The 9588-nt window shown below is 36.0% G+C and overlaps 1 protein-coding gene across 1 annotated transcript in view; it reads right to left on the bottom strand.

The window, feature by feature from the left end:
• Window positions 1-4318: 4318 nt before the first annotated feature.
• The window catches only part of LOC107657877 (inositol hexakisphosphate kinase 2-like), a 7193-nt gene continuing 1923 nt past the window's right edge, over window positions 4319-9588 (bottom strand). Inside the window, exons 2-5 of the mRNA XM_016446161.1 lie at window positions 8554-8767; window positions 6779-6951; window positions 5663-5838; window positions 4319-5575 (exon numbers count right to left, since the gene is read on the bottom strand). Of these exons, the coding sequence (XP_016301647.1) occupies window positions 4988-5575; window positions 5663-5838; window positions 6779-6951; window positions 8554-8767 (1151 nt within the window). The 3' untranslated portion in view covers window positions 4319-4987. The remainder of the gene's footprint in view (window positions 5576-5662; window positions 5839-6778; window positions 6952-8553; window positions 8768-9588) is intronic.

Genomic DNA, 9588 nt, shown 5'->3' with positions numbered 1-9588 from the left:
GGGGGGGGGGGGGGGGAATCAGTTTTTTGAATACAACAGCACTATAAAATCACTACAAAGTGGTCCAAATAACTAATTAATTGTGACATTTACTAGCAATTTCTAAGAGGAAATTGTTTCTACCCCAAATGTTTTTATTTTTTCTTCAGTCTTCTGAAGGCATACTATAACTTGAAAAACATATTAAATTGAAATGAAACTGAACTGATAAATAAATAAATAACAACACAAAGTTGAGTAAATAATGACAGAATTTTCATTTTAGGTTATGAATATATGGCTGATTGCAAACTGCTTTATAAATGTCAAGGGTTTTTCTTTTTCTATTTTAGTTGTACACTGTTAAAAAAAATGTAAATTAAAAATAGGGCACAATGTACTCTTAATATGAAGGAATTGTATTGATTTTACCTGCATTTTGAATTTTGCACTTCGTTGTGTTTTAGCGTTAACGGAAATGTCCGTAAAATTAATGGATAATGTTCTAGCAAGAAATCATAGAAATGAAAATAGAAAAAAATACAATTAAATGAAAATAATATTTAATAGGAACAATAAATAAATAAAAAAGTAAATAGCCAACATAAAAATAAATTTAATACAAAAATTAAAAATAGAACATTTTCTATACTGTATTTTTAGGACCTCTCTGTCTGAAAACTGCTTCAGGCAGCTTCATAGCATCCCCTTCCATTTCTTCAACATTTTAGGTAGATAACAAAGAGCGTCAGTTATGTAAAAACAATGCTTAGTCAACCTTGCCCTTTCTTTCTGCCTGCCGAGGGGTTCAGCTGCTGAGCTGGTTTGACAGAATATTCACATTACAATACACACATCACATGAGAAATAGGACTGGGATAGGAAGTGAAATGTATTCATCAGTCATTTCTTTATTCATGCACTTCTCACATAATAGTCTTTTTACCTTGCAAAGCAACAACGAATTTTCAAAGAGTTTCTTGCACAAACAGAATCACCTGAGCATTTAAAGCTATATGTTAATGAAACAATAAGCCAAGTCAATATAGCTGATCAGGAACACGTCGGTGGATAGATTTAGTTGATCTTGTTAGTGTAATTGGCAGGCCTGAATAAACACATGTTGACAGCACAGTCAGTGAATGTAGTCAACACAGTACAGCTCATGCTATATGGGAGCGGTGTTTACGTCATGACGGTGCTTATGTAAGATTCTAATTCTTTCTTGGCCTGGTTTTCTCTCACACTCTCTGGCTGTGGTCAAACACTAAAGCGGCATTCATGACCCATACGGCTGGCCATGTCACGGTGTGTTTATGTCTAATAAAGCAGAGAAAACAACCTTGCTTTGATAGGAGATATTATTAAGTGTTGCTTTTGATGAAACAAGCTCTTTTTCATCATTAAAAAAACATTTTTATCCATTTTATTGCATATGAATGATTGAACCCTTCTCTGTGGACACACTGTTTAGTGAGAGGACATTAAGAAACACAGATTTGGTATAATAATGAGAAAATTAAATTGAAGGTGATAATTGTGTTAAATACATTCTATTATTAATCCCTCATGACATTTCAAATTGAAAATATTTTTATTTTTTAAAGCTAATAGCAGTTACCCTTGCTGGACCCGTTTTGTCCCACGTCTCAAGAATGACTGAACACTGATGTTGGCTATAGTTATTGTGAAGCAGTGCTAGTGTCTTTTACTTACCTGTCTGAACGTTTCATATGAAGAATCATGGCCACAAACACATGCTTTCAGTGGAACTGGAATGGGATTAAATATTGATCTCCAACAAGCTGATGAAGTGACCTCTGTAAATGACCCTGCTGCTACACTGAGAGTCACACTGATGTGAAGGAACTGAAGGAATTCCCTTTCCTGAATTATGAAACTGACCTAATACATGAAAGTATCACTTAATTTTAATGAATACCTAAAGCAATAGTTATTCTCTCTCAACATTTATTCAATGAGGTCCAAAAACCCACTAGAGAAAATGCTTTTATTTTGCATTTTAAATTCTAACACAGTTTTGTCCATTATATTTTCAGCAAAGTATATTTGAGTGAATTAATATATTTATAAACTTTTTAATCATTTATAAATACCTCATTTATAAAGTTTATTTCATAATCCTAAAATGTTATATAGTGAAAATGCTTCTGTTTTACATTTTAAATTTAACAGTTTTGTTCACTGTAAATTATATTTTCAGCATAATAAATTTGAGTGAATTTGTTTATTCATTCATTTATAGACTTTTCATTTATTTATAAATGTCTTATTTATTATTTATTTATACAACTGATTTGATCAATTTTATTTAAAAAAAACATAAAATATATAGTGAAATGCATAATTTTAAATTTAGAACAATAATATTTTCAGCATAATAAATTAATTGAATTTGATTTTTTTACTAAAATAAAATTGTAACTTTTTAGTTACTTAGAAATGTCTTATTATTTATTAAAAAAAACTTTAAATTATTAATTTTATAAATGTTTTTATAAAATGTTAGTGAACATGCTCCAGTTTTGCATTTTAAATTTAATTTAAAAAAGTAAAGTATATATAATTGTAACTTACACTTTTATTTATTTATTTGTTTTATAAATGTTCATTTATATTATTTTCTTTACAAGCTAGAAACTTGTCTTTATCAAAAGCGTCTCACATTGGCACTTGGAAAGCTGAAAAAAATTATGACTGACAAATTAAATATTTACAAATGTGTGTGCGTATAAATGTGACCTCAAAAGGTGTGACTCAGTTCAGAGAAAAAGACAAAAGAAACCAAGCAATGCTTTGCCCTCACAATGCTCTGTTCTTAAGAACACAGAGAGAACAAAGGTAGAATAGAATGAATCGAACTAAACCAGAGCACAGCCGAGTACCTATAACGAGCATGCAAATGTTAACTCTCCAAATGAGCCAGCGGCATACTTCAAACCAGTAATTATGTAAGCGGAACATATCCCCCATATGTTTCAGGTTGGGGATGAATTCATTTGATATTTGCCTAACATTTTAAAGGAGGCGTAATTAACGTATGTAGGCCAATGATCCCCAGAGCTAGAGAAAAGAACTAAAAATATGGTACTGTTCTGTTGCTATAGCGATTTCAGTATTACCAAACAGCTCCGTTGCCATGGCAACCACTGTGCTGGAGAAAGGGTGATGTTAAAATATACTGACAAACATTCAGTCACCAAAAAAACACACCAAATCACACACACTTGCATACACGCACTGACCAATAACCATTTGCATGACTATTGACACACTGGCGCTCATCCAAGATCAACTACATCAAATCACTAAAGCAGATAAAACAACCAAACAGAACAAATGATTAAATGCACACTGTCCTCAAAGCCTGTAAAGCCCATCATTTGGCATCTGAAGCCTCCTGTGAAGCACTTATATTTTGGACCAGCTGTTCATGGACCACAATTGACCAAATCTAGCAGATTATTATGAGACATTTAAGTCCATTTGAGTATTAAATGTTATTATATTGCTGGTCAAAAGTTAGGAATAATTACAATTTTACAGTGCTCAATTACTAATAATGATTCTTATTATTGACTCTATAATGAACCCTCAAATGTTTTACTCTAAATATTCCCTGGACTGACAACTAACCCGTATCTTAAAGAGTGTTGTTGATAATGCATGTTTTACATGTGCGTCATTGTGTGACAGTGATACCAGCCTATTTGTAACCTAGACAAGAGTCTGAATTCTCAAACAGCCAGTAAAGAGGAAAAGGTTAGGCCACTGGGTCAGGACACCTTGCGTTAAAAGATTCACACAGGGCAAGACATTAGCATCCTTAAAACCTGTGATAAGGCAGAGTGATTTTCCGCTGTCTCTTTATGAGGACTGTGAAAGCTAAAGAAAACATTCAAAGCGAATTCTTAAAGGGATAGCTTACCCTAAAAATTCTGTCATCATTTATTCTCTCATGTCATTCCAAACCTGTATGACTTTCCTTCTTCTGTTGAACACCAGTGTAGATATTTTAAAGAATGCTGATAACCAAATTGTTTTGTTAGTAACCAAAATGTCTTTTATGTTCCACAGAAGAGAGTCTCAGCTTTGGAACGACATGGAGTAAATGAAAACAGAATTTTAATTTTTGGGCTGACTATCACGTTTATCAACGTTATACTTTTTATTGCACTATTCTTTGTTTAGCATCTACAACTCAAGACCTAAACTGGGTTTTATTGACTAATTGATAGCACAGCACATCTTGCTAAAAAAACAAATCAAAGACCAGAATTTAACACAAACAAATTTTATTTTTCCTCCAACATACCGTGTACAACAGATATAAGATAGAGGTATCTGAACATGTCAAATAATAATATTTATTAATATCATTATTGTAACATTAATAACATGGAATGTAGTTCTTGAATCCCCATTCACTTTTTCAATGTTTTTTCTTTTTAGTTTATTTAGGAAATATGACAAATAAATAAAGCTTTATTATAGTCTCTGTATATCAACTAACTATTTGAATATAGTTGTCTCTTCACAATGGGTAAAGGTGCAAGGGGAGGGTGCTGTAGAGCGTTAACAGTCTTCCTTTGCGCCACCTACTATTCCTTCATCCAATAAGGAGCACTCGGAAGCTAATCAAAGTTCCGGAACCTTCTCAAAGAATGAGCATGGAAACGAAATCAGGTCCTTTACGGTAAATAACCATTTTATCTTCTCAATAAATAGAACAAAAAGGGGAACGGCAGCAACATTGTAACAGTACATCGGGGAAATGAGTGAGGCTACTAAACATGGAGGAAGCAGATCGTGTGACGTCTCAACGTTAGCTTCTCACCCCTTTTAAATCCTAAAATCAGAAACCAAAAACAACTGAACAGGTGGAGCTTTGAGATTTTACTGAGCTGAACGTCTCGAGGGATTGAAAGAACGAGGAAGAGAAAGAGAAAGAAACATTTTCCCATTCGAACACCATGCTGGTTGTGGTTTAATCTGTACTGTTGTCCTCTAGTTGCGAAATAATGGTGATGAGGTTCTCCAATCCGAAGATGTAACCGCTATCCTGGCCCTCGTGGACTACACTGTCCTCGCCGTAGTGCCGACACGTGGTGTGGGCAAAGTCAATCATGCGAACGTCCACCACCGGGCCGCTGTCTGATCTGGTCATGCGTCGCACCACAGCAGAGCTGCCGCCACAAGCACCGCTTTTGCTACTGCTGCTGCCCGCACCTGCGCCGTGAGGGAATCCAAAAGCACCACCCTCCTCTTCTTCTTCCTCCTCTTCTTCCTCCTCCTCCTCTTCTGAAAGCCCATCCTCTGCGGAGTGGCGGGATCGTGGAGGGTCTCCGTCGTATATTATCAAGAGCGAGCTGGAGTAAAAGCGGTAGCTTTCGCAGGCCTCCAGGGCCGCCTGCATGTCTCGCAGTCTCCGCAGCACCGGCGACAGGAGCTCGCGTCTTAGGCGTCTCCCGTCGTGGAAGAACTGAAAGATGGCCTCTTTGAAGCCAGACAGGGTCAGCTTACGGCCGTGGTACTTGTTCATGAACATGAGCTGCCCTGTGTCTGAATGGTAGACCTGGAGGAAAGTGAAGAGGAGCGTGAATAAAACATTGCCTTTAAGTGTTTCTAATATTATGGAATTACATTCAAGAGCTAGGCTAACCTGCATGCCGCAGAGGCGCACTCCGATGCTGGCGGACGTACTCTGCTGACATTTACGGATCTGGACGGCCTTCTTCTCCTCAGAGGCGTCGTCCCCGTGTTGCCTCGTGCCCATCTTCAGATCAAGCACGCATGGAACTGTGTAGCGCCATGTCAGGTTCTCCAACAGGATGAATTCTGATTAGAGGTGCTGGGTTAAAGGAAATGCTGATTCTCATTTCTTTTCAGTATTACTCTACAATTAACCTTTGTTTTTTTCTGCATGATAAATAGGCCTGTTTTATCAATTTACCTCACAATTTTCATTCTAATTGTAAATTCGCATATCAATACAAGCTTTAAAACGTGCTTTTCAAGCTTTTTAATGTACTGTTATTTGTTGTGCAGTTTGAATAACTACAATAAGGAGTAGTGATTTTCCTATATATATATTTTAGTGACTTGAGTAAAACTTGGGTAAAATAGTTGTTTCTTTAAAATGTAAATGATTAACTTAAATATATTTTGTATGTAATTATAAATGTGCTATATATTAATTCGTTTTAAAATTACATATTACCATCATTTTTAAATACATTTTTCATTGGCAATAAATAAATCTGTAATAATGTATCATTATATTTTTTTTATTATTATACTTTAAAACATAATAATTCCTGTGATGGCAAAGCTGCATTTATAGTATTAATTCAGTCATCAGTGTCACATGATCCTTCAAACCATTCTAATAAATCATTCTAAAATGCTGAGTTGGTGTTCAAGAAACACTTCTTATTTTCATTGTTGAAAACAATTGTGCCTCTTAAAATTTCTTATTTCATAATCTTTTTTTTTCCCAGAATACTTTGATGAATAGAAAGCAAAAGAACAGCAAAATAAGAGCATTTATTTGAAAAAGAAAACTTTTATAACATTTTAAATGTCTTTTTTGATTAATTTAATGCATCCTTGCAGAATTAAAGTATTCATTTCTTAAAAAAAAAAACATTAGGTCAAGCCTTACTGACCCCAATGTTTGAACAGTACAATATATACATTTACGGAATAATTTAACAATCAGCAGTAAACTGCACTAGACCAATCCTCCTTTGTTGTTTGTGGCAGCATTGAAGGATACTGTATTGGTTGCGGTGTTTTGCGTTCTCCTTCATCCTCTGCAGGTGTTGTTGGTGGCACTTGAGGCTCCAGGGGTTGTGCTTGAGCTGAGGGCCAGCAGCATTGCTCCTCTCCAGGCTGTAGTAGAACACCTCGGCCTGCTTGAGCCACTCCAGCTCCTCCTCGCGTTTCACACTGGAGGGGTGAGGGCAGAGGTGAGTCAGCCAGACAGACAGATTACGGCTAACTTGCTGAATCAGTCTACGTGTTTGGTAGAACTTGTTTTAAGAGATCTGAACAAACCCTTAAGCCCATGTATTAAACTTTGGCGTGCAAATTGTCCTGTGCTGTTTGTGCTACAAACATAAGTGACACCCCAAGTCTTGTGGCTTGCTGAGGCGGGTTAATACCCATGATTCCTAAAATCCTAAATCCCCCACAAAGAACAAATGCCTCTTATCTGGCCTTCCACCCCTTCCCCAGTCACACTGAGGTCACTTCTAAGTCACAAAGCTACGCTGGTTGCATAACCTCTTGCTAAACTTTGGCTCAAAACACACATCTGCACCAGTCCGGTTGCCAGCAGATGAGAGTGCATCTGCTCTGCCCAGCTGGGTGTTCTGTGGGTCAGTGCGCTCAGCTACAATCGGTCACATTCTCACTGAGTCAGACAAGTGCTGAGCAAGGCCATTATTACAGGAGAATACAGACCAGTATCATTCAAGAGATGTGGGGTATTGTGGCCTAGGCTTTAAAGCTTAAGACTGCTAACTGAAAAGCTGCTGGTTCGATCCGCAAGGAACAGTACATGATTTGTCAGTATTGTGTCCTTGAGAAAGACTCTGAACCTCCCTGCAGTCTCTGGTAAATGACTACATTTTGATTGAAATACATTGTTTTTTTTACATGAGTTTTTTTTTTCATGCAAAATTGTGCTACAATGTAACAGGTGGTTGTCACATTGGTGCTATTTGGCTGCTAACTCATCTGAGTGGTTTTTAGCACATTGCTAAACAGTTGCTAGGATGTAGTAGCGCTGAACAATTTGGGGGAAAATATCATTTAGATTTTTCTGATAAAAATTGTGACTGCAATTTACAATGCCAATTTTTTTTGCACAGTTTGGTCAAAAAACATTCTGATTATACATCAATATGAATATAGAATTATTAAAATTATCATTTTTATTATTATTTCAATGTAAAATGAGTATTTGATAAAATAATAAAACCTTTTTTATATTTATTATTAAAATAACTTTAGAATTACAACAATAGCTGCTCTGAGACGCAGTAAAAATATTGTTATTGTAAGCTGCATGTGTGTAAATGAACACACTCCAAAACGTACTTGTACATATTTAATTAAACATCAGCCTTTGTGATTTGAAAATCGAATTAAGCCAAACTGCAATTTTGATTGTACTATTTCAATTAATCATTCAGCCCTACTTGTTAGGTGGATGCTTATAGGCCCATATCAAAAGACACACTTCCAAGTTTCTATTATATCCTGGTCTCTCATTCAATGTAAGTCTATTGGATTTGTCCAAATGTTAAAATTTTATTTTTGTTGACTAAATTACATGCCATTTTAATCACAGTTAAAATTGACAAAAATTATTCTATCAAAAAATAATTGACTAAATTTATAGACATTTTCAAGACAAAAACATTGACTAAAACAACTGTGTAAAAATGAACACTTCTTCTACGTTTCAACCTTTCAAACCTATTTTTGCATCTATTATGCATATTGATAGGACAATTGCACAATCAGATGTTACCATCCCCTCACCTCTTGTCCTTATCCTTCCGAGCGTGTCTGGACCGGTCCTTGCTGTAGCCCTCATTGTCCAGCAGCATCTTACTGACCCATTTTATTTTGTTATTGGGTTCCAGGTCTGCCGAGGGGTCCACGTTCTCCAGGTCCCCAAGCTCACTGTGCAGAGGGTACGCAATAAGACACAAATTTCCTTCCTCATCCTCCTCGAAACTCACCGACACCACACCTGCAGAGGGATGAGAGAGAGATGGAATAGGAGAGGGAAAGAAAAAAAAATAGGTCAGAGGTGAAATCACAATAACTTCACTTAGGCAAACAGGAAGTGTCAGAGTTCCGAGCTTAAAACTGTCTTGGAAATCTTTAACATCTCTTACCCACTTCTCTTTTTTGCGCTTAAAAGCTCGCCAGTCTTTAACAAAAGCTACTGAGCCGACAGCACGGGCTGCTCCTAACCTGATAGGAATCACACAATCCATAACAAACAGACAACAAGACAGAAATACTTGGAAAAGAGAGAGAGGAAGCAAAGAAGGCCGAGGGTTGGGAAGAGACAGAGATGTCCGTGAAACAGCAACAAGAGCCAATGTACAGGAGCTGCTTCACTGAATCAGTTTTCTGAATCGGTCACAACAAACCACATCAAATGTCTCTTCAATCAATGCCGCACAAGAAGGATACCAGCCGACAAACAAATGACAAGAGGCTAAATTTATGATGAAACCAACACTATTTATTGTCAAATATCATATCACTTCATGACTCAAATTTCAGACCGATTTCAAAAGCATCCAATAAAACACAATGCATCAAAACCTGGCAAAAAATGAAGGGATCATATGTGAACATTACAAGAATGTATTATGAACCCAAAAGACCATTCCAAAGACATACACAAGAAACATCTTTGCACTGAAAAATAAATAATAAATAAACAAACAAATCTGTTATTCTGACAGAAGAGAGAGTACTAAAAGGGATAATGTTATGAAAAAATCAATTTCAACCCTAAATAAAAAAAACAAACAAATAAACAAATAAAAAAAAAAA

This window comes from Sinocyclocheilus anshuiensis, unplaced genomic scaffold, assembly GCF_001515605.1.
Source record: "Sinocyclocheilus anshuiensis isolate Anshui unplaced genomic scaffold, SAMN03320099.WGS_v1.1 scaffold2171, whole genome shotgun sequence".
Classification (NCBI taxonomy): domain Eukaryota; kingdom Metazoa; phylum Chordata; class Actinopteri; order Cypriniformes; family Cyprinidae; genus Sinocyclocheilus; species Sinocyclocheilus anshuiensis.
Note: the sequence above shows the minus strand (reverse complement) of the source record. Positions and strands in the feature narration are given on the sequence as shown.